Here is a 27,930-nt window from a genome sequence, read left to right on the forward strand (position 1 = left end):
CTCAAACATCAATGCTCTTGTCTGCACAGAGGCATGTATGAGGCTCTGTGAACAGCTACAAGCATGCTGTGCTCTGCTACTTCCCTACCTCTTCAGTATGCGTGACTGTCAGACTGGATGTGGACTGGCTGAGTAACCACGTGTGTGGAAGGCAAGCCCACCACTTAGCAGTAATGGTGGCAATCCCCCTTTGTCTCACCATACCAGCATCCCTGTCTTTCTGTGTGTGTAGGTATTCCAGGAATAAAGTGCCCCTGGGTGGTGCGTATACCTCATAGAAATTTTGGAACAAGTTGTTTCAACAACCAAAGGCTTTTCTCCTGTTTCAGACCAATTAAGTTCATCTGAGATTATCAAACAATTAGCAAAACTTCAGTTCTGACATTGCTAACTTATTCACATTTTTCTGTTCGGTTTACAATCTTGGGGTAGGATGGAAGACTCTAGAATATAGTTCTCTCTGGGTTTGCAATACTATTGCTTTGTGTATTGCTTTCCCTGCTTATGCATGCTGACGAGATTTACTATTATGAATTGCCCCACAAAACTACCTTCAAACTCAAATTTAATAACCTAAGTTTTATGAAGATCAATATTATGGCTATTCTCATTCATATGATTAGTACTAATATAATTTTGGGAAATATTTATGCTGCAGTAGTGACTAGAGACCTGGATTAAGAGGAGATCCTCAGCATCTATACAGAAGAAAAGACACTGTTCTCTCCAGCAGTGTACTGAAGTGCAGTGCTCAGTCTCTGAGTCTCCATGGGTTTGGATATTTTATGTAAGTTATCTAATAAGATAACAAACCGGCCTTACAATCCCTACAGCCATATTGTTAACTGTTTGAAAATCGTGAGTCAGGTTCCAAAAAAGAATTGAGATTGGTTTTAAAATTCATGAGACTTTTTAAATCTGATAAACTTCAGGGTGGTGGGTTTTTTCTTCTTTTTTCCTTCTGCTCTCTGAGTATGTAGGAGTTGTATTATCAAGTTTTCCTCTGCAATTATGAGGCCTGTAAACTTTAAAAATTGAGCTGAGGCTCTTACATAATCACAGGACTCTCAAAGTGTGGGCTTTGAAAAGACATCAAATAGTCTTGAGATACAATTCATCATGTGACTCGGCAACACTCTCCTGCTGAATCAGTATGGCACAGATTTCAAATATCAAATACTCCCAAGAAACAGTTGGGAGTCTTTTACGGGTAGGAAAGGGGAATCTGAAACTTTCACAGTCTGTGCATGAATGGGGGGTAAGGGGAGGAAAACGGGGGAAGGCAAAATGCAAGGAGAATGTGTTAGTCTGGTAGGGACTATTCGTTTAGCTTTAACCAGAGATGAAGCTAACAACCTTCTTTTCTTATTCCTGTCTCTCCTGCTTGCTCTTAACCATGCAACACGCAGTTCTCCCTGTGTACCAAACTCTCTTATTAGCCTTACCCAGGCTGTGCGCCTGCACTCCCCAGGGAGAGCCCCAGACATTGGGAGGGGAGTAAAAAGTAATGTTCTTTCTGGGTTTTTGCTCAAGAGCTGGAAGCTAATACTGAAATATTTAAGGCTGAATACTCAATAGGCAGGTTTTCCTTTACTGAGAAGGGAAGAACAAATACGAAAGAAAGGGGAAGAAAAGCAAAATGAGATTGGGCAGGGACACACGGACAATGAAAACACCTTTGCTCTCCTGATGTAGTGCTGGTTCTTCCACCTCCAGGTAGCTGTGGGGAGGCAGCATTCCTCATTGCTCAGTGTTTGCATCCTCATCCAAGCTGAATCCCCTGAGTGCACCGTGACAGTCAGCTACTGAAATCAAGTGCTTAACCCCAGCCCGTGCTCCAGCAGGCCTGCCAGTTGCTACCAGTCCATGAAACCTTTGTTTGCAGCTTGCAAAGAGGCACTTTTATTGCAGAAATGACAAGATCTCTAGCCACATCAGCAGGGGGGTCAGTGTCAAGATGGTTGCAAGAGCTATCACTAAGTCAGTCAGAGTCCAAGACAGGTCCCAGCTATAAGTTATAGGGGAACTGCTCTTCCACTGACTTTTCGTGATATTCATTCATGGGAATGAGAGGTCGTTGCAGTATCAGGCATATTTGAGCCTCCAGACCCTGGTGTGCTAACTGAGAGCACAGCCTTCAAATGGGGTTCTTCCTCAATGAACCTTGCCAAAGGTGTAGCCCTAGGAGATGGAAAGCATCCAGATGCTTCTCCTTAACTGATCTCTAAAATACCTAGTTGCTCCCTGCCCTTGCTGAAACTGATGGCAGGAGAAAGCGTAACATGGGTTTTTGGGCCAGTGAGTGTTGGAAGGTACCATGCCATATGAGTGTACAAAGGAGTCACCTCAGTTTGGGCTAAGGAACTCCAGGAGGCAAAACACCTCCTGCCGTAATCCCAGAGCAGAGAATTTCTATGTTGCTGCTTAAAAAGTGCTGCGCCCCATCGGCACAATTCAGCCTGCCCGAGCACAGGGGCAGTCACCTGGCTCTTGCCACCTCTAGACGAAGGCTGTCCGCAAGCAGAGGCTGTGTTAGTGTAAAATTTGGCCCTGCAAGGCTGTCTGAGAGCCATGTACAGCAAGAGAGGTCATTGTTGGTGCAATTCTGCCATAGCACAGCTTTTATGAAAACTCTCCTTTCTCCAAGTAAGCTCTTTCGTTGTAAGTAGACAAGGAAGCAGGCCTGACCTGATTGGGAATTTGATGTAATGGCTTCCTCTCCCGGCTGCTTACCCCTCTGCTGGGAGCTGTCTGTGCATTAAAGCAGATGTTGGTTGCACTCGGGTCATGTTTCCAAGCTTTCTTTTGCAGTCGTAAGGGCTAGAAACTCTTCCCTCCCTCCCCGCGCTCATTTCTTAATTAAAGCTTAAATTCTGATGTCGTCACATGACTGTAGGAGCAGAGCCCCAGGCAGTCATTTAGTGCTCTGTGTTGTCAGCGGGACTTTGATTTAGAAGCATAGCAGATACTTTAGAGAATCCCATCCCTCCGCTACGCCCCAGCCTGGCCCTACTTGCAGCTGCCGGTGTCAGACCTCAAGGCTTTGCCTTCCAGGGCAGGTGCTGGAGCAGGTCGGAGGCTTTCCCACGCCGCAGAGTATGGGGCTGGGGAGGTTCTCTGTCCTGTTGGAAGAGAGTGGTTCAAGACCCAGGCAGCTGCGAGGAGTCTGGCAGGAGGGGAGGAGGAGGCAGCACCTGCCTGCAGCCTGCGCTGCACAGTGCCTCCAGCCCAGAGAGCCACCGTGACCTGCAGCTCCTGTCTCTAGCCCTCTCCTCCCCTCCCTCTTGATATTTCTCACCTGACTGGATGTATTTAACCAGCAAAAATGACTCCCTGGTGAAGGGAACCTCATTGCACCTTCCCGTAAATACTTCGTGGTCACTGTGTCAGCGGTGGAAGGCTGCGAAGTGCTGCGGGTGTGAAACCGGGTGTGCTCGCCCCAGACACAGAGCTTCCAGGCTTGGTCACCGGGGAACAGCATCCCTGATGCACAGACCTGGCAGCCTAAATACTGCCTCCACCCCGCTCGCCAGGAGCAGACCAGGCACCGCCTGCCCAGGGCTCTCTATTGGGGAAGACGAGGCTGCACCACGCTGTCTGTGTGCTGTGTCAGCTCCTTCGCTGGGCGCGTGTGCTGCGGCACGCAGCGGAACCCTTGGCTCCGCACAGGCGTGTTTGATTTCACACCGCCCGGAGAGGAGATCCTGGCACTGAGGGCTGACCCAAACCCTTCTCCTTCCCTGCTGCAGGCAAAGCTGATTCCTGGGTTTCTTTTCAGATCTGTCCTTGGGTTCTGTACGTGAGCTTAGTAGTTTAACATGGGAGACCAGCCTGGATGGCTCCAACTACCCCGGTGGGACGCATCTTGTTCCATTTACAGAGGCTGGTGGGTGGCAATCAGCAAAAAAGAAAGGGAAAAAAAAAAAACTTTCTGGAACCCAAGGGAAACATTAGAGGGATCCAGAAATAGAAAACCCCCTATAATAGATACATTCATGCCATCTCCCATTGCTACTGGTGCCAGTACAAAATTACTCCATGCATCTAACAGGATGACTTTTTTTTTTTTTAAATGTAACAGCTTCTCTGCTGAAATAAGCATCTGCCTGATTTGAAAGCAGAATTAATAATTTGCTCACAAAAAAAAAAAAAAAAGAAAAGAGTGAAAGCTTCTGCTTGGCTTGTTAGCCTTTAAAATACACTCCCAAGCTACTGGACCATTGTCTGCTGGTCTGAAGTAATCTGAGATGAACGTGCAGAGTCATTGCTGTCGCAGCGTGCTGGGGAGCAGCCTTGGGAGGCCTGCTTGGCAAAGCCCTCCGCTTTTCATGCAGAGGTGAAAAGATCCCCCCACCAAGTAAGGCTTCGGAGGGCACTGTGTAGAAAGCTCCTTCCTGGCCCAGCAGGATGCAGATCTCTTTAGAAAGGTTCAGTGACTAAAACTATTTGTCTGTACTGCTTCTGGGATTCATTGGGAGCATGATTAAAATATTTCATTCTGGATTCAGAAGGGGAATTTTTGTGCTTGAGCCTGCAGCTCTGCAGAACTGTGCTAACACTCAGCCGATCCAGCTAAGAGCTTACCCGGGTCAGCAGGCAGGGCAACCAGTCAGTGATATGCCTTTCTAGGCATACAGCTCACGTGCATGCTTTTCTCCAGAGGAACTGCTGTGTCCTCTCCACAAGCGGCCTATCAGAATATGAACTTATCAACCGCATTGCTTCTGCGCCATTCCCTGTGGCCTAGGTGTGTGCTGCCACATTGAGATGAGAGTCTGCCCTTCCCCAAAGCTTGCCCAGATGTTCTGTTCCCCTCTCTTAGCAGCTCTGAGCATATCAAAGGCTGGTGCCATTTATACTTCCATTTGCCTTCTGTTCTCAAGACTATCAAAGAGAAGGAGAGGTGTGTCCTTCTGTCAAGCCCTGCAGCTGCCATTGATGTTCGCAAGCCCTTGCCATCTGAATCCAAACGCAGCCAGAGCAGCTGCTCCTCCAGCCCCGACAAGGACCAAGCTCCTTGTCTGCTCAGCCCAACACCCCCAAGACTAAGTGCTGTACAGCTCAGCCAGAGCCATTCCCTGCCATCCCCCACTCCTGTCTTTATTCTGTTTATGCAAATACGTTAAAAGCTTCGCAAACTCAGGGAGAAGCATTATGCAGGGAATGTAACAACACTGGTCCCTGAACTGCATGAAGAATGAAGGTTGTGGCTAAAGGAGAGGCTACGTGATGGAATCGGCTGGTTTACACCCATCACTGAATGGTTCGTGTTTGCCAAGCTGCTGTGTTAGAGCCGGTGAGACAGGAATGTAAATTGTGGCTCTCTTGTAAAGTTACATAAACTTGTAGTAATGTCATTTTTAGATTAACATTTACATTGAAAAGAACACTAGAAGGCTTCATTGTTTACATGCACTATGGAAATAGATTTAAATTTTTGGTTTACACACATTTATTTACAAGGCATTTACTGATTACAAACCAACGTACATCACTCGTTTACATGCATAATGTAAACTATGGAGATTTCATATTTTTTGCCGTGCAATGCTGTACGGATTTCCATTGCTCATTCCAAACAGAGGCAAGAGCCTCCTTTCATCTCAGCTCCCTCTGTCCTTCAATAGCTCTGTTGCCTCTCCTAAAAAAGCCTTGCCTCTGACTGGAAAACATAAAAGTTGATGTCCCCTTTAAACAGATAGCATAAAAACCTAATAGGAAAACCTTGTCAGCAGAACTTCAGCATGACTAAAAAAGCCAAAGCAAAGATTAAAAAGCCTGACAGTACCTATCAATTTGTACCAGTGCAAAGCATCACCTTAATGCTGTTTGAGAAGAACCTCCACGGTCCTTTTTGGATGCTCCAGGCATTCAAACAACTGGAACAAGACTGAAAACTTGCCAGGATATGTGTGTGAGAGAAGAACTATGACTGCACCCGTGTTGCACAATTTGTCTCAGTCAGTAGCACCCAGGTCTGAGCATCCAGCTTTGGTTTGAACAAGCATGAGCCTTCCCACAGCAAAGCTGCAATCCTGCTGCTCATTTTCGCTGTGCCTCCCTTCCCCAGCAGTGCTGGGGAAATAATTTTTTTTTCTTTATCCCAAGATGCTAAAAGCTGAGCGCAAGGGAACTCAAAGCTGAACCCTGGGGAATTTTGAGATTTCAAAGTCGCAGACTGAACAGTAAGGACAGACAGTTGGTTTTTTCTTTTTTTTTTCTCCTTCTCTGTTTCAAGGACATAGAAACTGCTTGCAAATTCAACATAACTTGAATGAGCAAGTTGAAGAGCAAACAGCTAAACAGAATACTTTCAAAATCAAAATATTTCCCTTTTGACATTTTTTAAGTGGCATTGGTTGACTTTGTGTTTTGAGATGAACTTTTATGCCTTAAAAATTGCAAAAATAAAAGTTTTTCACTGGGATAATAAAATTAAACCAGTGAGACTTAAACTTTTCACTGAGCCTAAAATGAAATGTTTTGATTTTTTCATTCTACTGAAAATTTGAACAAACATCCATTTCAGATCAACCCATTTTTAATGTTATTTTTGTTCCGTACAACCAGTGAGCCACAAAATCAATTATTTGTACAGCTCTGCTGACCAGTGGATTAAATTCAATGCAATAGAGAGACAGCAAAAAGGGTCAATGAGTAGTGGAGAGGTGGGAGAAGAAGAATGGACTAAAAAAATGGTGGAAGCAACTCTAATAGATCTTGTCTCTGCCAAAACTTAAGATTGCATTTTCCCAACCATTTTAATACAGCTTCAATCCACTTTGCTGCTGAAACCAGCAGTCTCACCAGTTCCCTTAGTCCCCTTCCTGCCTCCATCCACACAGTCCTGTCCCTTTACTATCACCTCACCACACAATGAATGAGACTGGAAAGTGATCTGGTTGAAAATTAACTTTTTTTTTTTTTTTCTTTTTCTTTTTTTCTTGACAGATTAGTTTTCTGCCAGATCACTTCCTCAGTTGTGGAAATCACAGGTTTGCATGAAACCTGCCTGGAAGGTCTGGTCAGGAAAGGCAAAACTTCTGTAATAGAATCTGTTAAAAACAGTCATAGAAACCCCACATTCTCTAGCCAGATTGTTCAAGTCCAGTGCCTGAGTGTAGGAGTTGCATTCTGCTTTTGCTTAGAAATGATAAAAGCTCGTAATGCTCCCAGCCAGACAGCCAGGGCAAGCAGCCTTATAAAATCCTGCTGTGTATGCAGGTCCTGGGGCAGTGGGCAATGCTGGATATGCTAGAACAGATTCTCCAGCCAATAAATTGGTAAATTTTCCTTGAAGCCAACAGCTTCGCATATTTATGTCACAGAGATCTGGCTCATTGTTTTTAATTTGTGGCACCATAAAACGCTGAAAGTTTTGTGGGACAGTTTTGTGAAACCAATTTTTTTTTTTCTCTTTTTAAAAAGTTTTCTTTCCTCTAAGGGAAAATATAAGCAGCAGAACAGCATATGCATTTCTAAGTCAATTGTAGCCGGTGCTACTTGCACAGCAAACACCCTCGCTTCATGATAATTCTCTTTCTCTTTGCCAAGGGAATGACACATTTAGAGAGCACGTAGCCGCTCAGATTTGTGGGTTTTCTAGGACTAAATAAAAATCTCTAGTGTGCCTGAATGCATTCAGCAGTGCAAATCCCTTTACGAGCACCCAGTTCAGTGTCCACTCTGAATCGGCGAAACAGGGAAATTGCAGAAATGTTGGTTAGATGGGACCCTGAGGGTCCCTAATCCAACCTCCCACTTGAAGCAGGACTATCTCCAGCTCTTCAGCACATCAGCTGTGGCTTTGTCCAGCCAAGCCTTGAAAACCACCAAGAATGGAGATACCCCTCACCTCTCCATTGACCTGTCCCAGACCTGCACCACCCTCCTGATGAAACAATTCTCTGAGGTGAAAAAAAAAATCAGCTTTTTTTTCCCCCAGCACCATCCCAACCAATTTCTAGCTAGCTTGTGCAGCCAGTTACTCACAACCTTTCCTGTCTCAGGAGCTGTATTTCCTTTTTATATATCCAGGGACCTTACTGTAATGTGTGTACGTAAGCAATCGGTTTTGTCCTGTCACTCTGCAGGCGGAGAGATGGGACAAGACTGGCTGGCTTGTTGTCACACCCCCCATTAACTTTTGAATCTGTTAGTGCATTTTAACCAGACTTGGCAGAGGTCTCAGAATTATTCTGTATTTGCAGGTTTCATGGAATTAGGCAGCCTCTAAATGGTCCCGCTGCAGGGGAAGTTGCAAGGCAAGCAGATCTCCTTTTTATACCCCAGGGTTTCCCTGCTCTCCTACACAGAGAGCCAGATTTCCTGGTCCCTACTGTCATTTCAGAAAATGGAATTAAACTCCCACACGTGGAAAATCCACATTTCTTCTTGTGCATGCACATTCCACTTCCAGCCCTGTGTGATCATCCACTTGATATTGCTGTTGTCCCTTACGTCCAAACGTCTTGCAGCATTTAATTAAGTCTGCCCAGCAACGCAGCGCAGACAAATGCTGTCATCTCTCATTCTCCTTGGGGCGGGGAGGGAACCGAGGCGTGCAGAAGTGAGCTTACCCACAGCCACACCATGAGCCTGGGGCAAAAACACAGGTACTGCCCGCGTTGCCTCTCTGTCAGTCTAACTGTGAGTCCCTCTTTCCAAGGCGGTGTGTCCTGTCCCTGCTTTGCTGTAGGAAAGCTGGCAGTGGCAGCCTGTCTACCCGGCTGGACGAGACTATCTCACCACGTCCTTCTTTGCCTCCTGTGTCTCACCTCCAACATTGAACAACAAAGCCTCCTTTTTTCTAGAAAAGATTTGTTTTTCTAGAACTTGCTTAAACTGAGCAGCGTCATTAGTGAAATGCCTCTGTGTCAGTGCTTCGGCTTGGCTATTTGCATAGTATATTCAAGTGCTCAGTCTACTGTTTCTTTTGCGTTGCCTCGTGGCTAAATAGTCAGTTTCTGGGAGAAGACAAAAGGACAACACAACAATATGCTTCAAAGAAGTGGGCTGAAGCTGTTAACTGCTGTCTTGTGGTAATAGGAATGTTCTTTGGTCTGAGCAGTGCCCTAGTCTCAAAGCCAAGCTGAGCTTCATTTGTTTTCCAGGCTTCATGCAGTACCTAGTACCCAAGGCTCTCATAACTAGGAACAACAACAAGGATAGTGATAATGAATATTCAGACATCCCACAAACCACTCTTAGCATCTGCCACCCTATCTGCATTAGCATCAGAGTGCACAGATAATGATCAAAGCAGCATTTTCCTGCCAGAGGCCCCCCTAAACCAGCCTTATTAGTATGAATTGGTGCTGATTAATGTGCTTCCTTAATGCAATTGTATCTACCCCTACTGTTCATGATTTAATATAAAACATCTCCCCCTCTGCTTGCCTTCCTCTTAATATCACATGCAAGGTGCAAACCTTCACCAAGGGCTCCAGAAAAACCAGTGGTCCAAGTTTTCTGAGAAAGAGACCTAAAATCTACTAAAATGAAATACACAGAAGGAAAGAATTAGCCTTTGGAGACTGTAACAGCAAACTGGCTTTCTATGCTAGGATGGTAGATCTGGATCCAGGCATCCTATGAAAAGATACCAGCAGCTATGCCATTCTACAGCAGTTCTGCTTATGCAGCACATAAAATAGCCTTGCTAACTAAAGCAGGCTCTTTGCTTGCTGCTGACAGGCTTCTGGACTTCAGCTGTGAGGGAAGGAGGAGTGTTGCATGTTTTAGTTTGGTGTTGCTTCCTTTTTAACATCACCTGTAGAAATGAGAAAATGCTGCATTTTGCCTTACGCTGCTGTGTAGCGTTGGCAGTGCCTTTATCTCTGCGGGTTTTCAATGTAAATGACACGGTCCTAATGCGCTGTGTCCATGCTCCCGCACAGCAAGACACTGGGGAAATCACCACTAAACAGGCGACAGTGTTTCAATTAGGGATGGGTGAGGTCCTCTTGCCTGATTTCACACCCGCTCCAAATCCTTGGTCGCTGTGGCTGGTTTGAGGCCTGCTGCTATTTGCCTTAAGAGAAGAGCAAGTGCTCGGGTCAAACCTCATTCAACAAAATCACAAACGGCCCAAGGAACTGTCTGACTGAGGGACAAAGAACAAACCAGCCAACCAAAAATAAAAAAAAAAAAATTTGGGAGAAAAGGAACATCGAAAGAGAAGACTACACAGAAAATTCCCATGGTCCGTATCAGCTGCTTTTCTAAGGAAAGGAGTGATATCCTTAATGTAGAATATGTGCCTCCCTTGGGCTAGTCTAGTGCAAAGAGCAATTGAGAGACATCATTTGGGAGGAAAGAGGCTTCTATGTTGGAATTAAACAGTTGACAAAATCCCAACAGCTTTACAGATTCTTGAAGTCAATTTAAGAAGCCCACAAAATGAGATTTTACCCCTGTGGGTTTCACTAAAATTATATGTTCTGGAGGGTGTGTGTGCTCGGAGTCCAGCTCTTAACTGCTAGAATTGGCTGTGGCTCCACTAATTCACCGTAGCTAGACTGAATTTGACACTCCTTAAAAAATGCATGGGCCCAATTTTTAAGTGACCAGTTCTGCCAACAGGGCCAGATGTTAAAAACAAACAACCCTCCAACATCTAGCCATCCTCCTACCTAATGGCTCCATCTGCTCTGCTGAAACACATGAGGTTTCCCCCTCCTCCTCAGCTGACTATACTGGGAGCAAATGTTAGCCCCAGAGTGTGTTTCCAAAGTGTTCAGCTCCCAGTGGCTCAAACCATGACACACATGGCTGGCTTTCCCCAAGCCCTCAGCTTAGTGCATGGCACTTGGCCATGAGATGTGTCTCTAGGTCCCCTTGCAGTCTTCCCATGTCTCTCTAAATGCTCTCCCGAACTACTTACACTGGACTTTGTCTCATTCTCAGTTTCTTTTGTGACTAATGACTTCTCCAGCATTGTGACCATCTACAAGACCCTTCTCAGATGCCTCCTATGCATGCAGAATGCTGCTGCCCATTTTCTCCCATGTTGGAAGAAGGAGGACCTTGTGTCCTCCCCATGCTACAAGTGTCTTTCATAAGGGCTTTGGCAATATTCAGCAGAAATGGAGAAAAACAGATTCCTTTCTGCTTCCCATGTATAAAGTTGATCCTGAACCAAGATAAGCCTTCAAATTCTTACCAGTGTCCTACAAAATGAAAGGAAATTTGTTCCTCACCACATAACGGATAAAACTAGAAATTGCAGGCTTCACATACAAACAGGATTTTCATTCCTTTATAAAAGTGGGGACAGCAAAGCCATGGTGCAGGCTGACGGCTCTGGGTGTGAATTCTCTGTCACGGGAAACCTTTCAGGAGAGGTTGCCCACAAACCTCTGTCAGATGTGGCACAGGTATGTCTGAGCCTGCCTTGGGGAAGAGGCATGGATTAAATGACCTCTCAAGGTCCTTCCAGACCCGTTTCTCCATGATTCTTAGAGACAGGATCCCAGGCTTGATGGATCTCTGGCCTGACCTACAGTGACAGTTCTTAGATGTGTCTGAACACATACACTGCATGCATTTCTCTCCCACTACAGCCCCTGTAGACTGCTGTGGTGGCATTCAGGGCTGAATAGCTCTTTAGCAAAGGGCAGAGCCACTGCCAGGGGCATTGTGTGGGGCAGAAATTTGCAGTCTCGATCAGAGTGTATGTTGTCAGGCAGGGCAGGAGGAGAGCTGGGGATATCCACAATCAGGGAGAAAGCCTTTTTGAAAACGGTGTGCTTTCTCTGCTCCTCTGTGCAAGCAAGGACAGCGAGACATCCTTAGCGGAAGCACGGCAGCAGAATTTCTAGCTTTTGGGGCTGCCTTCCCCTCGAGCTGTTTTGAATGAAGAGGACAAGCCAGGACAATATCTTCAGCCCATGTTACCCTGCCCTTGCTCTGCGGGCTGGTGTGAGGGGAGGGGATGCTGCACTCCCTGGAGGCCATGGGACATTTTTCTTCCCCACACATAGATGACGTCTTGCACGTCGCTATTAGTCTGCAAGTGCTTTTGGCTCTCTGCCCGTGGGAGAACACTGGCTGCACACATGTGGTTTCCCTGCTTCCCCCATCCCCCAGCCATCGTGTATGTCTGCGTGCATGTTGCCAGGCTATTCGCTGGTACTTTCCTACCTGCTAGCTTGCATGGTGTGTTTGCAAGTGTCTTTCTGAAACACAACAGGACTATATAATTATGTAAATGCGCACACGTCTACAAGGGTTTTGCAGTCTCCTTGGGTTTTAGCGCAAATCTCATGACACTTGCTGGCTTATTCCACTTCACTCCAAAGTGCTTGCTGTTTTAATAGGAGGCTCATGTGAGCACCCCAGCTTTTCATGTTAAAACAAAAGTCTGTTTCTGGATATCACAGCTGGCAAGAAGAGCTTGAAACAGGCAACCACAAAGGCTTCAAAACCTCGAAGGCAAAGGAAAGTCCGAATTCTGCCTATTCTCTGTAGTTTTTTAATTGGAAGACTTTTAAAACAAGATCAGAATTCTGGGGGCAAGTCCGACTCATACATGGAGATAACGTACAAAGGCCTGTGGCAAGTAGTACACAACTAAGGCTGAGCACGCACAGCATATATGAGAACTGCTGGACTCATGTGTCTTGACATCTTTATGTCTGTTCTTGTGCATGTGAACCTTAAGCTATTGGCAGTTCAATGTCTTGGTCTGCCCACAGGAACCTTGAGTTGAAAAACATGCTTGTGAACCTGCCTGTGAACTTAGCTGTTACCACAAATGAAGCACATCTACACCCTTGGTCCCCTTTTATCTTGTTCTATATTGTGCACTTTGCCATGGTACCAATGTGCCCTCATCTCACTATCAGATCATTACATCTGAGCCTTTGAAGCAATTTGCATTGCCAGCTGAGGACCATGAAGAACCAAAGAGGCATTTCCAGGTGAAATGGGGACAATGATTCATCTCTTATTGACTACGAGCCTTGAGCCCATGGGAACTTGCTGAGTTCCCACCACCTAAGAATTTATCCAAGCTACAGGTGCTGTAGGAAACCAACGTACCTGTATATTTTATATCTGGTTGTAAATCCTTGACGATGTCTTTCCACAAAGGATAAGTAGCTCCGTGAGTGGTGGAAAGGCCCCCTGTCTGAAATAAGCCAATCAAATTCCTTGGAGACATGTTGGTTGGTAGCAGCTGGGTCCTGGTGGGAGGGCTGTATTAGTATATGGTCCCATATAAACAGGAGGTAGAGGAACTCAACAAGCCTCCAGTTCATGCTTTTCTGTCTGCCTTTTTCCTCTCATTCTTGCTCCATTTTGTGGAGTCCTGTTGAAAAAAAAAAGGGAAATGGAGGAAGGAAAGAGAGAGAGAGAAATGGAGGGGAGGAGAGGGAGGAGGGAGAGAAAGAGAGAGTTTAAAAATGGGAATTGCTTTGATCCTTTGACAACCGTCTCTCAGGGTGAAAACAGACATGAAAAATCAAGATTTAAAAGACTTCAGTCTGCCTGTGTTACAGCTTAGAGTATTTGGCAGTGTTTTATTCATGTACCTAAGTGGTGCCTTTAACCTCCCGAGCATATATCACCTCTGAAATAACCAGGTCCTGACCTGAGACATCCTCACCACAGCTTTTCCATCATTTCCCTCATGAAGTTCTCCACAGTGCCGCAAAGGCAAATGAAGGCTGGGCGCAGAAGGTGGCCGCACCCTAGGCTACAATTACCCCTTTATTGTGCCTTTAATGCTGTGCCAGAGAAACGTGTCTTCTGCTTTCATGTTTCTCTGATGATCTGTAATCCATACTCCATGCAACCTGAGCAATCTATAAAGACCCAGCTCTTACTTTAAAGTCTTGCCAAAAAAGAAATAAAACAAAATAATTACCCAGGCTTCAGTGACAAGCACATGCGGACACACAGACACACACACACAGACATACACACGACTATGAAATCCTGACAGACTTTGAAAGATAAAAATCACCCCAACCTGCTTTCCTGCCTGGGTGTTTAGGAAGTGTGTGTCTGGTGGAGGGGGACAGGGTCTGTTGCTATTTCGATTACGGTAGAACCTCGAGGCCCTTCCCAAGATCAAGGCTCTGCAGGGTGATATACTGAACATGCATATTCAGCGTGGGAGATTTACTAGGGAGCTTAAGGGGATGCTTCACACCACCTGGTGCAGGGCACACTGTCGCTCACATGATGGGAGAGCGACTCTCCTGCTGCAACCCCCCGTCAAACGATGGCTGCGGACAGCCCTGCCACGAGCCAGCTCCTCTCCCCGATGTGTTTAATGGCTAAATAGACAAGACATATGATGAGTGGGAAGGGAAACAGAGGGGTGAAATGACTTGCCAAAGGTTACACAGCAAGCCACAGATACAGCTGGAAGAGAGCCCTCGCCTCCTGACTCCCATTTCCAGCGTTTCAGCCATTAGATCATCCTCCTCCACAGTCATGCTGTTGGCACGATGCCCCTCTCCGAACCAAGCCACGTGCTCCGTTGGTGGAAGGTGAGCAGCTTGCTTAGCTGGCACCCTGCGCCTGGCATGGACCCCCTCCCCTTCTGCTTCCTAACTGCAACACGGCTGCAACAGCAGCCCAGCATGTTGGGTTGTGCTCCTCATCTCTGGGAGCTGCTGATGCTGCTCTGAAAGATTCCTTGCCATACGCGGAATGTGTTCCTTCTCCTGCCCACCTCCTGTCCATCTGGCTGGCTCGCTGAGTTTTGTGGAGGATGTGCCAACACGGTGGGCATGCCTGGGCAGGCAGAGTGATCCTGAGGCTGCATCCCCCACTCTGGGAGCACAAACCTGGCCAAAAGTTGTCCTCAGGATGGGTGATACCCACCTATTTCTGCAGAATATAGTGCAGAGCGACTATAGCTACTCTTTAAAGCAGGAGAGATTAGGCTGTGCAGAGCTCTGCTACAGTGAGATTTAGCGTCAGGTTTATTTGTACATCTCCAGAAACCCTTCTGGTTTTGAGTTTGAGTCCACTGTAGGCACTCTAAAAGTTTGTAAATCTCATAGAGAAAACGCTTTGCTAAGAGTGCAGGAGAGGCCAAACCAGCGTGTACTGGAGGCACCATGCATGTTTGCAGCACTGTGTGTGGATGTGAGACCTTGGCTAGTGCAGCAGCATTAGTATAGACCAGAGGGCATCAGCATTTGTGGTCGGTGTGGCTGTCTCCTCTGCTCCAAGAGTTTTCACTGAGAGCATGGCAAAGCTGCTGCCCATGGCAGCAAGTGTGCGTGTCTAATGTGTGGGTGGATTGAACCCGGGAGTGTGACGGGGAGCACAAGTGCCGAGTGTGCGCGCGCGCCGGAGTGCGTGGGAGTCTGCACGTGTGCACAGCATGTGTTTGTGGAGCTGCAGTTTGCTCAGCAGCACTTAACAAAATGAAGTTGTGTAAGTCTGGTTAAAAATGACAGTCAGCTGTTACATTACATGAAGAAATGAAAAAAATTAAGTATGGAAAAGCCAACGAATGTTCGCTTTTTCTGTTAGGCACGTATACACTTCTTTCCAATTGCAGATAGAATATTACTGTTATTAAACCTAATGGTATCTGTAGCTCCTGACTGAGGAGGTTGTTGCTGTTCTGGAGGCATGTATTTAATATTAGTCTTGACCACTGACTCCTACTTTACCTGTAAATGTGACAGTTCCCAGTGCTCTAGCCCCTTGCCTCTCAGAAAGGACTGGTTCCACACTACCTTACAAAACTGGGGTTTGGGGATTTTCTAGCTCCACACAATGGGCTACAGAACATCTCCACTTCCACTCATAGTGGTTACGAACCTGAGGTGATTACTGGGAAAGGATCCTAGCTACATGCCACCCTCAGCATTTCCAGATTCAGTTCAGGAGTCTGTTTCTCCTGCTTCTCCATCCAGGCTACTTCTCTGCCTTGCTGCTTTTTGCAGATCTACAGCGCTGTCCCATCACAGTAAGCAGCTGTAAACTCAGCATATTTGCCATTAGATGGGTATGCAGATTTGCTGCTGATAACAATCAGTTGTTCTGTGCACATTGTCCAAACTCACTTGGTTGTCTGTTCATTAAACTCGTCCATAACTACTTCCTTCATCAGCCAGCCTGGATCGGTTTTCCTTTAAACATTTCACTTTCTACTGAATTTCTATTGCAAAGAGAGGAAGGGAGCTTTTATACACCAAGCGGAGTGATAGCTCATCTCCAGTTCCCAGAGCGGTGCAAGTGCCAACTGAAGTAGGAGAAGAGCCAAATACAATGTGTTTCAGAGAAATCCCAGTGTGTCCTCCCACATGCGAGCATCATACATTGGGGAAATATCAGCTTATAAAAGAGAGGAGGTATTCACTAATTCCCCCCACGCACCTCTTCATCCTCCCTTCCTTTGCTTTTTGTTCAGAGTTAGAGTCAGGATGATTAGAGTTGTGATGGCTCTTAACCAAGGGTTAAGACATGGGAAGAACATGCCTTGAGATCACTAGAAGGAATGGACACGTCTCCAGTCTGGAAGTCGTCTGTATCAGTGCTGAGAGCAGGGCATGGTGCCTGAGGCAATGGAGGATGGTAGAGTGCAATTGGGTCTAGACAACTATCACACCATCAACTTTAATTTTTTAGTAGTATCTTTTTCCCCCCTGTAGCTGCTGTAGAGATGTTGTTTCACATTAAAGATTAATACACACCACGGGGCTGGTCCCCATGGAAGCTGTAAAGCTTGCTAAAGTGGGATTATTTTGTGTCTAAGGCAATATTGTGAGGTGCATTCAATCTAACTTCTAACAAGTTTGAATCTGAAATTAATTTGTTAGGTTTCTTTATGGGGCTCCACAGATGTAAGATACATTCTGGGGATTTTGCAAAAGGGACAGGGGAAGAAGCAGCAGGAAAGCGATGTCTCCAAGCATATAGCCCTTGGGTGGGAGACCCAAGACTAACTAAAAGCTAAACCTGGCACAGAAGCAATCTCTGCGCTAAAGGGGAGGCAGACACTGGGTTTTGATCCAGGAGTCCAGTATTATGCTCAATTCTGCCCCAGACACCCTCTGTGATCTTGGGCAGTGCCCTTACATGCTTTTTTGCCTCCCTTTCCAATTATCAGCGTGGAGACACAACAGTACTTGTTTGACTACTTGGATCATGAACTTGTTGGAGAGGCCCTCATCTGGGTATAGCACCTAGCAAAACACAGTCCTGCTGCCCACATGGCTCACTAGGTGTTCCTGTCCTATAAGCCACAACTAACAACCGTCTCAAGATGTCAGCAAGCTTTGTCAGCAGCAGTTAAAAACATCCGAGCTACAAAGCCCGTTTCCACTCAGGAGCACTACAGAGCAATGCAGCGATCTGGTCCTTCTGGTTCATGTCAACAAACGTGATGGTGCAATTGTCACGTCTGTTAATAAACGTGATCGGTGGGTGAGCTAGGACATAGGCTGGAGTTCACAGTAAGTAAGTACTGGGAAAGGAAAATGTTAGATGTGCTGATTCTGAGTCAAGTTACAGCCAGTTTCCAGCATCGTCCATCATGAAGGCACATCCATCAGTGCAAATGGAGATTTCTGTGACAACCCCTTTTAGTTTGTTAGGTGGTTTAAGATGGCCTTATTCTAATCTGAATTCAGCCTGGAACATTAAATGCTCCTTGTCTTATGAGTCTTTAGGATTCTTGGAGGAAAAATAGGCAAGTACTTTCTGTAAAGTGCAAGTTGTATTTGAATGTACACTTAATTTCATCGTGATTGATATCTGTGTGTTAATTATATTCTATTTTAGGCAATACCTTTTCTGTCACAAGGCAGTGCCTTTTATCCAAGGAGTTCAAATTGAATTAGAGACATTAATTAAAGCTCTCAGCACTCTAGTAAGGCAGGCAAGTGCTGTTACTCCTATTGTTTCTTGAAATAAGAAGAAAGGAATAGAGCTGGGTGTCTACTTAGCCACTTAAAAGGTAATTTTTATACAGTGGGGTAGCTCAGAATGATAGATTTTGCACAAAATGATATTGCAAGGTCTGTTTCATATGAGGGAGATCGTGTAGCCCCAGATCGCTGCTATAAACAGGAAAGCAGAATGCAGGAGCTCTGACTCTCCATTGCTTGCTGTGAGCACTCCACTACTCCTCTGCCACCTGGGATTTTCTACCTTTCTTCTAACCTCTGTACCTTTCATTTATCCCTTCTATTAGATTCAAATTGATCTTGCACACATCCCTTCTGTTTTCTCATGCTCGTTGTTGTAAACTCTTTCCATCAGAAATGCAGACTCGGGAAAGAGAAATTACTGGACATATTATTTGCAGTAAAGAAATAAGTCCCCTATCTCTTTAAGCTTCATGCACCAATAATTCTTTCTTGTGTCCCACATTTGGTTCTTGGCAGGTTGAGAGAGGTTTCTGCCTGCTGCCATTTACCAGAGGGAAGAGGCTAACAATTGCTGTTTGTATCTGAAACGCTTCTGTTCTGCAGCAACTTCACACACTGCTTTAGGATGCTGATAAATTAGTAAAAGACTGAAGTGTCAAGGGAGAGATGAAACGGCTTATGTTAGTTTAGAGCTCGACCCTGTAAAGTGACGAACATCTGACCTCATTTCAGCAAACAGTTTAAGTGTATCCTTAATTTTAAGTACAGGAGATGCTCTTCTAGATTTTATTCAACTATCCCTGCTTTAAGTTAACTGTACACTCACATTCCTGCTAGACAGGTAACTACTGCCCTACACCTTTAGGATTTAACTCGTGTTAGATTGCTGGGTGCAACTGGAGCAATAACATTTATGTCCTGCACCTAATTCAGAGATGGCCCATGAAAGTGCTGGAAGGCAGTTACCACCCATGAAGAAGCAGCTTTAGCTGTCCTTTGGAAACACTGACCAGCGATCCAACCAAGCTGAGGACATCTTTTCTGTGTCAGGGCCAGCAGAAAACAGGGAACATGGATGGAAAGGGATGGGAAAGTAAATCTGTCGGGGTTTGTTAAGTCATATGAACTTCTGTGGATAAACCTGAGCTCTGGGAAAACAGAATTTGGCCACTTCTGACCTAGATGTCTTTATAGCTCAAACTACAGGCACTGTTAACTGACTGGAGTCAGAGAGGGAGCTGCAATTCAGCAGTGGCTCTGACTTTCTGGGTGACAGTGGCAAGCAACATCAGACAAATCCCGAATGATTGAAAAGCTATTTCTTTATGGAAGTGGGATTTCTCCATTTCAGGCAGTGATGGGCGAATCCCTCCCCAAATCTTAGTAATTCTGCACTGATGAACGTCTAAATTTGCACTTATCTTTAACCATTTCAGTTTAAAATATTCACCAGTGGTTATGCCTGAGGGATATTTGTCAGCTGAAATATTTTTGGGTGAGGAAAGGCAAGGATAGAGGATGAGAAGTTCCTCTTCAAAAATACCAACACAGTCCACGAATTCACTTCATTTTTGCCAAATTATTCATTGAAAAAAATAATGATGGGGAGACATCAATGTTTTGGTTGTGAGAGCACCAAGGGAAAACTTTTCCAAATCTCCATTTGAAACTACTAGATGTTTCTCTCCTTTTGATTTGTCTTTCCAGCCTCTTAAGAGACAAAAATGATAATTTCTTTTGACCCCAAATGACTTAGAGGAGAAAAGGTTTTTTTCTTTTCAGTTTGTCAACACTTTGCTTATAACTTGTCAGAATATTCAGTGAACTAAAATCACCCTACAAATCCTTTGTTATTAACGTAGTTCAACCAGCAGCCTAAAGGGAGCAGGTTTTGTGCAGAAACTCTAATTACTCCCTGCCTAAGCGAGGCGAGAATCACACTGCTAACAACTAGGTACCTGTTCTCAGCTTGTTTGTCCCCACACTTCAGCTAATTATAAACTACTGGTGTTATTATGATGAGGAAGAAAGGCAGCTTGAAACCGAAGAACTGTGACAGGCATGCAACCTCCATCAAGTCAGTGTCAGGTGGTGCTGGACAGAGGGAATTAAACTCCATTAGTCCTCATTGTAAATCTACTAGCCAAGGTGCCAAAGCCACCACTCTGAAATCCAGGATCCACAGACACTTAGTTCGGGGCTCTGCTTGCAAAGGGGATCCATTTAACAGTGCTCAGTACATTGGGAACTGAATTAAAAGGAACTTCTGCATGTGCACACGCTAACATGGTGAAGTATCACATTTTGAAGAGTCCTGCTGAATCTGGGACTAGGATATTATCATGCTAGGTGCTGTACAAACAGAAACCAGAAAGACGGTCCATGCCCCAAAAAGCTTACAATCTAATTAGAAGACCAAGGACACCAGATGGCCAGGGACAGATGGGGGAACGCAAGGGAACAGTGAGATAATACCGCTCAGCGGGCTGTGGAGCAGTGGTGTCAGCACACCAGCAGCCCTACTGTTGGCAAGATTTTGATAGCTATTGTCATAAATGAGAGTTATAAATAGGGAGGCTGGATAATGAGCTAGCTTTGTAGATGTTTGTGAGGAACTCCTCTCATTTGTGAAGTGGCAGAGATAGAATGAGTATAGATGATAATAATAATGATAAATTGCACTTTTCTGAGCTGCTTATTAAAAAAAAAAATATGGTGGGTGGTGAGCAGTGATTTCTATTAAACACTGCCCTGAACTTGAAATTATTCCTACTGTTATTAAATTACTGTCCAAGCTAGTCCACTTCCCCATAATTTCGTTCTAAGTTACACAAAAATGCATCTCTGTCTTCTGTCTTCCTCAGTATTTATACACCTCATATCAAAGTTCAGTAATCTCATAAGTGTTAATAGGTTTTTATCCTTGCAGCAGCTTTAGGAGATGAGGAAATGCTGTTTTGCCCATTCTGCAGAATGGGGATAGAGACACGGAGTAGATTAATGGCTTGTCCCAGATCATTTTATAACTGCTTCAGGAATTCAACCCAAATCTCTTAAGTCTCAGCTCAATGCTATGTCTCCTTGCAGTACCCTTCCTACGCACCTTCATGCTACTATTCCAGAATTAGCTAAGACTTGCCACAGAGCTACTCAGATTTTTTTGGATTGCTCATTTTATGTCAGAAAAATGCCAATTCATCAGAGGCAAAACACTGTGTAGAAATTTGTTGATTTAAGGGAAAAAAAAGCATTTTGATAAAGTCAGCTTTTCTTTGGAACAGAATGTGTCAAGTGTTCTGTTTGGAAAGGATCAGTTCAAGATTGCGTTTTGTTTGTCATTACATGTTGAGTAATATACATTAAAAATCAAAATGAAGTGTTTTCTTAAACAGTATGTTTTGACTGAGCCGAAATAGATTTTGTAATTTATGCATAAAAGGAAACATTGAAATTCATTTAATACTTTTCTTGCATTTTGGAACAAGAAACACCTGCAAACCATACACAATAAACTAACAAAAGCCATACTATTCCCTACAATTTTTACTGGAAATTTGAGGAAGAGAGGATTCTGAAAACTAAGTTCAAAGAGGCCTGTGGCAGAGTCCAGAAACCCTGGTTTTTGCTTTCATGCCTGTTCTGTTCTGTTCTATGTGCCAGTCTTGCCTTTCTAATGCATTCCACTGCAACAATTTGGGCCTGTAAGCAGAGAGCTTGAAGGAAAACAAATCGATGCCAAAACTGCCCTGAAGAGCAATAATGTAACGTTCAATCCAAAAGGTCAACTGTTATCCCACATCTGACAGTCTTTGCAGTATTTTTGGTTGTTCTGAAGTTATTCCTGGGCAGGGGCTTTACCACCACAGTCACATGGAGTGATCCCGCGCCATAGGATTCGGGAAATGCAAGCTAACTTGCAAAATTATGCTAAGCGTAATTTTGATATTCTAGGAAGCTGAGGTTACCTAATGATCCTTGCAAATGATTTATCTTCCTGTTTTTCTTGTCCCTCAGAAAGAAGCTTAGCTTTTGACCTGGGATTTTGCGTTCCTCAGCTCTTACTGGAGGGGCAGAAGGAGTTAAAATCCACAGGCCTTTGCTTTTCCTGGTACAGCTCCTGCTGCTTGGATAATGACAGCCTTGGCTGCCAGGATGAAAAGCACCATTTAACTCAGCGCTTCCTATGGGCACCAGGTTCTGCCACCATTTGTGCTGGATGAAGCCAAGGGAACCAGGGGCAGCTGAAGAAGGGAGGGAAAAGGGACCTCGAGTTGGTGGCTGCGAATTCTGGCCCCTGGCAGATCCGCCTCTCTTGTCACACTGACCAGATGAAGATATTGCTCTGGCCATAGAAATCTCCCTGTGCAGTTAGCCACACCAGCTCCTGCAGCCACTGCATTAGACCCTTGTGCAACAGTCCTGGCAGGACACTCCGGAGACAGGGTGAGACCTCACAAGGACAGCATGGCTCAGACTTCTGTAGAGGAGCAGAGCTGCAAGCAGAACCAGGCTGAGGGTAACCGGTCACTGAAACTGGTTGATACCCCTGAAACTACCTGATGGATGCTGCCCGGTGACTTAGAGGTGTGTTACACAAATTGCTGATTTAAGGATTTAGGACAGATTCCTTTAGTGCATGGGACAGTGGTCTGAGGCTGAAAACATCCGGGTCCAGCTCCTTCTGCTGCCCTGCCTCCTCATACAAGGGAAGTTACATGCACATTAATGCACAGGCACTTAAATTCAGCCTAAAGATGTGAGCTGGAATGTGTAATAGCCCCAAATAACACCATTTTATTGGCAGCTTCTGAAACAGAAGCCAGAAATCTTGAGTGTAGGCCTCCTGCTCTAAGCACGCATCTACGCAGGCTCTGCAGTCGCAGGTTCTGCTGCAAGGTCTATTGAAGTCAATGAGCCTTGGGTTGGATCTCATTGCAAAAAGATAATCAAATATCATATTAGCTCTTAATTCAGAACAGAATATTAAATTAGAAGCTCAAATTAACCTGAAACTACATTCATATAATGAGAAGATTTAAAATCTGTATCTCATGAAGGTGGGAGAATTCCTAGCCAAAGCTGTTCTTACCAACCTTGAAGCCCAGAGCCAATCTAGCTCCAGCACTGCATTTCAGCCTATTCCCTAAGTCTGGGATTTCCGCTGAGACAGAAGGATGTGTGGAAAATAAAGCCATCTTATACTTACCAGTATTAATCTGTCAAACACGGAGGGCTGTTACTAGCTAGACCCCAACCAATGCTAAGAACTGAAAAATCCCAGAGGATATTGAGAATCTGCACTGGCATCTTACCATCACGAATAGCCTCTTCCATCAGCCCACCAATCCTGCAACACAGATTTGCTAAAAACTGAAGGAATTTGGTCCTTGCTAGGATTAAAGTCCAAAACCACTCAGGTCTGAGCATCTCAAGCATTAAAGCAGTTTGGTACCCAAGTTTAAGGCCACCTCTAGCTGTGAGTTTTATTTATTTCCTTCTTTGAGACTGTTCTGCTCTGTGCTAAATCTATCTTCTGACCACCTGGAGCGTTTGAGAGTCTTGGCTGTGATGCTTGTCTGTTTAGATAGACTGCAAGTAGAGCTGGTCAAAAAATTTTGACAGAACAGTTTTTCGCAGGAAAACGCAGCTCTCTTGAAATCGAAACGTTGCATGGGAACATGTCAATTTTGACAAACTTTTTTATGTTTAAAATGTCAAAACAAATCATTCTGATTTTTTTCTCTTCATTTCAGTTATACTGAAATGTTTCATTCTGAGAAGATAATCACATTAGTTTTATATTGTTTCAATTAATTTGTTTTGACATTCTAACATATTCTGTATTGTATTGATGTATGTTTAAAATACACTTGTATATTGCATGAGATATTTAATATTGTTTTGTTTATTGTAAGTGTTATCATTATACAGTGCCAAATATTTCCCATAGCATTTTAGTGCTTCAGCACCACAGAAACAGAAGATATTGATGGTCTCAAATGATTATTGCTTTTGAATTTTTAGGCCACAAGAGCTTTGTGGGACCATGGTTCTCATTCAAACTGGAGCATAAAAAACCAAACACAAATCAGAAGGCAAGAATTTCCCAAGGAAACAGCATGTCCATTTTCCAAGCAGCCCTGTCAGCTCAATGACTGCAGAGCATAGCTCTGCTCCCCTCTGCACATTAGAAAACCAACTTCTTTACTTGTTAAAAAAAAAAAAAAAAAAAAGCAGATTTTCACAGGGTGGAATTTGTGTGTAATATTTTTATGAGCATCAGAGATTTAAAAGTCTGAATATCATTGACCTCCTGGGGCCTTTGGCTTCCAAACCACTTATGTACTTTTAAAAGATATATTCCACCTCCTTCTTGGAAGTCTACCTGATATTTTTTTCTTCTTCTTTTAAACCATATTTTTGCTCCTCTGCATGTAGCGGAGGGGAATTGCTACCCGTGAATTTGCGCCTTCAAGTCTGTGTAGGTGGTGGTAAAAGTGGGTTGAAAAAAAGGGCAAGGCAAGTGGCAAAAGGAAAGGAGCGACCGGCAGCGCAGAGCAGAGCCTGTAATGAGGCAACTCCATTGATTCTTCATTTCATGGATGAAAATGTCCCCAACGGCTCCTGTGCATTCGCTGCACTTCGATAAGAGATTGAGGGCAGCGGGGCTCGGTACTGAGGTCTGCACGCCGTCGTGCTGCTGGAGCCTGTCTGCGGGGCTGAAAGGTGAGAGGACAGAGAGTCCATTTTAAATGTACGCACGGAGAACGATGTATAGAAAGGCAGGGCCCTCACACAAGGCCGTGCATGATGGTGGACAGAGCAAGAGGCAGAGCATGGCTATGCATGGCCACCCTCGTTTCCCTTCTCCTCCCTTTCATCAGGCTGAAAGAAAGTTGAAATAGGTAGCGAGGGCTGCTCCTTCCCATTGCAAGGCTGCCAGCACCCCTCGGAGAGAGGGGTTCATCCCAACCACCACATGGGCTTCGCGGGGGTGAGAATGGTGTTTCATGCAATGGGAATAAAAAGGAGAAGCATCCCCAATCTTTGGAGGTTCATCTAAAGTAGCGGGTGGCTTTTCTATCTGCTTTTCCTCTTAAAGGGACATGTCTCTAGTGCCAGGCACTGCAGTTTGAAATCTGAATTCCCCCACGCAGCTGCTCAAAGTGCACCTCTGCATGCAGATTCACATGGTTATCTACCGTTGCTCCAGCTGGCCTGTCAGTATAGATTACAGCTTCTTGCTAATAGCGAGCACTGCTGTAGCCTGAGACTTCCATTAAAAGCTGATGTTTCCACCTCCCCGCCCCACAAATGGCTCCATCCCCAGCCAACATTTCTGTACGCGTGGCCTCATCTCTGGGGTGGGAAAAGAGCAAAGTGCCTCAATTTGTTTTTGTGTTAGGCAACAATGGAACAAGTTGAAGGCAGAAAAAGGTGTTTGAGGATGATAAATTTTGAAAACTGTGGATTATGTACTTGAAAGTTGAACCTATCCCTTGTCATTATCACATCTGTAATATTGTAGCCCCGTTTCTCTGACAGCAAGAGCAGAACTGAGCACTGAATTACCCCCTGGAAGAGTCCTTGAGGGAAATGCTTCATTACTCCAAGCCACCCTGTGGAGTCTCTTTGGAAAGGAGGAATGCTCCTGCAGGGAGAGATTGCCAATCCATGCCAGACACTGCAAATCATTAGCCCTTCATTGCCAGAGGATTTGAAGGCTGCTGACAGATCAAAAAGAATTGGCGTGGACACTTGACCTTTCTCCATTGCCAGAAGGAAATCATTGACCAGGAAGAATAGCACATGCTCTACTAGGCTCTACAAAGGGAGGGAAGAGGGTCTGGAAGAATTGAGAGCTATTTGTAAAACAAACACTGCTGCTTCAGCACAACCTGTGCAGTTGGCCAGCTTTGCCATCACTCGTGGGCATGCTGAAGGGGTGAATTCCAGCTTGGCATGTGTCAGGTGCCATCACAACTCCTCCTGCTCCAAAGAGGACGTTCAGAATGAATGCTCAGAAGACTTTCTTGTGGATACTGAAAGATTCACACCTTCACAGGCTGGAAACAAGACAGGACATGCTAAACTGTAGTTTACAGTTTCATTGTCATGGTATCCTGCCAAAGGGAGTGAGCAGTCCCCTCCACCAGCATGCACACTGCTGACTTCTGCTGGATTTTCCCCACTGCTTGATAGATCCTACATGCCTCTGCAGCCTCCCAAAGTGACTCTGTCTGAAAACAATCCAGAGCAGGCATCACATTTGTTTTTTCAACTGCCTGACTCCCAAAAAGATCCTGCGCAATCAGCTGGCCAAATCCAAATCTGAAAAACACCTCAATCACTGGTCATGATTAATTAATTCTGCTTCAACATTCCCCAGGGCACCTAGCAGCTAGTCAGAGCTGCTGGAGAAAGAGACACTGCTGTGGAAACGGAATAAAAACAGACTTTCCTCAACTGCAGCCATGGAATTAGATAATAAATAGCCAGCTAGATAAATAATTTTCTGTGAGTGGTAAATCAAATGCAGAACAGGTGTACAGCTGGCTGGCTCATCCCTGTGAAATCAAAGTTGTTTGGAAGGAGTTTCCAAAGAAAGAAGGGTATTTAGAGTCTACTGTGCTCATGAAGACATAGCCTGAAGTTATCTATCGCGTCTAATGTGACTGTTTACAATGACAGACAGCTATTCTTGGACATTTTATTCTTAGTATAATATTCTTGGACCAAAGCAGCTCAAGGAAGCTTCCTCCTAATTTACATCTCTGTTTTCTCCCTCCTCCTGCCTGGATTGCAGACTAGACAACATCTTTGTTCCCACGGCATCAACAGTTTCCCCCCCACCAGCTGTTGTGTGCTTGGCCTGTGTTCCTCAGGGAGCTATAGGTATCAGCCCAAAGCATGAATTCTTCAGCCTCTTCTCCTATCTGCCCCTTAAAGGCCCCTCCTCCCTAAATCCATGGACTCTGCCCAGATTTGTCCATTAACCACACAACAGAGGCTCCAGTGACAGCAACGTCAGGACTTGAGGAAGTCAGCAGGAGTTCTAGCAACATCCCGGATTCAGGTACCGACCCTGTGATGTGCATTGTACCAAGCAGATGGCGGTCTAATCCCTGCCAGCACGCAATGCCCAGCGCGCAGAGAGCACCCGTAACCCCTGTCTGATTGAATATGCATGTTTGCATCTGATTTTACTCGAGCACTAGAAGTCCCTGTGCACAAACTCATCCAGATAAATCAAGTGTGAGATGTCCACACTTGAGGTCCTGCTACAGCAAAGAGTAGGAATCTGCTGGGTCCCCTTTGCCCACACACCTCCCAGTGCTGTCTTCGCTCTCCTTTTGGCCCTTGTATCCCTGAGGATACAAGTCCCACCTTTCAGATATGCTTATGCTCTCCTCCTTCGCCATTCAGTCTGGGCTCTGTGCTCCCACTGCAGTGTGGGTTTCCAAGTGTGCAGCTGGTTCCTCTGCCTTCCTGCACACCTCCACCTGGAGTCTGAAATCAATTCAGATCACCTCCTTCCCTCCCTCATTGCTACTCTTCTCCTTCACCCACCTTGCTCCTTCTTTACCCACCGCAGCAGGCACAGCCAAGACACATTATTAACACTTGCCACGTCATTAGTAATCTTCTACAGAAGGAGCACAGGAGGAGAAAACAGGAAAGAGTGCAAAAATGGAGAGTAAGGAAAGTTGAATTAAAGGAAGAGTAACAAAGAATTTAAGGTGTGAATGAGAAAGTGCAGGAGTAGAAGCATGAGAAAAATCTAATGAGTGAGAAAGAGATTTATAATTAATCTGCAGTCTAGTGAGAGAGCAGGGAAATGGATGTCAAGACCATAGGCTTCCCTGTATGCTTCTGCTGCTGGTTGACCCTGTGACTTCAGACAAATCTTTTTATTTTCTCCTTTTATCTCCCACTGCTGTGTACCCTTTGAGTATTTGTTATTTGAGGTACGAATTGTCTTTAACTGTGTGTAGCATAAAGGAAACTGCAATCATAGGCACTAAAGATGCGAGACATTATTTTTAACACATACTAAAATTAGGCACAAAAAAGTGCTTAGGGA

General features: G+C 45.0%; 1 protein-coding gene across 1 annotated transcript in view; it reads right to left on the reverse strand.

Annotated features, from left to right (window-relative positions):
* BRINP1 (BMP/retinoic acid inducible neural specific 1) overlaps positions 1-13,262 on the reverse strand; it is a 59,928-nt gene extending 46,666 nt beyond the window's left edge. Inside the window, exon 1 of the mRNA XM_086475697.1 lies at positions 13,045-13,262. Within this exon, the coding sequence (XP_086331823.1) occupies positions 13,045-13,262 (218 nt within the window). The remainder of the gene's footprint in view (positions 1-13,044) is intronic.
* Positions 13,263-27,930: the final 14,668 nt, after the last annotated feature.

This window comes from Leptosomus discolor, chromosome 19 (genome assembly GCF_034619465.1).
Source record: "Leptosomus discolor isolate bLepDis1 chromosome 19, bLepDis1.hap2, whole genome shotgun sequence".
In the NCBI taxonomy this organism is placed as follows: domain Eukaryota; kingdom Metazoa; phylum Chordata; class Aves; order Leptosomiformes; family Leptosomidae; genus Leptosomus; species Leptosomus discolor.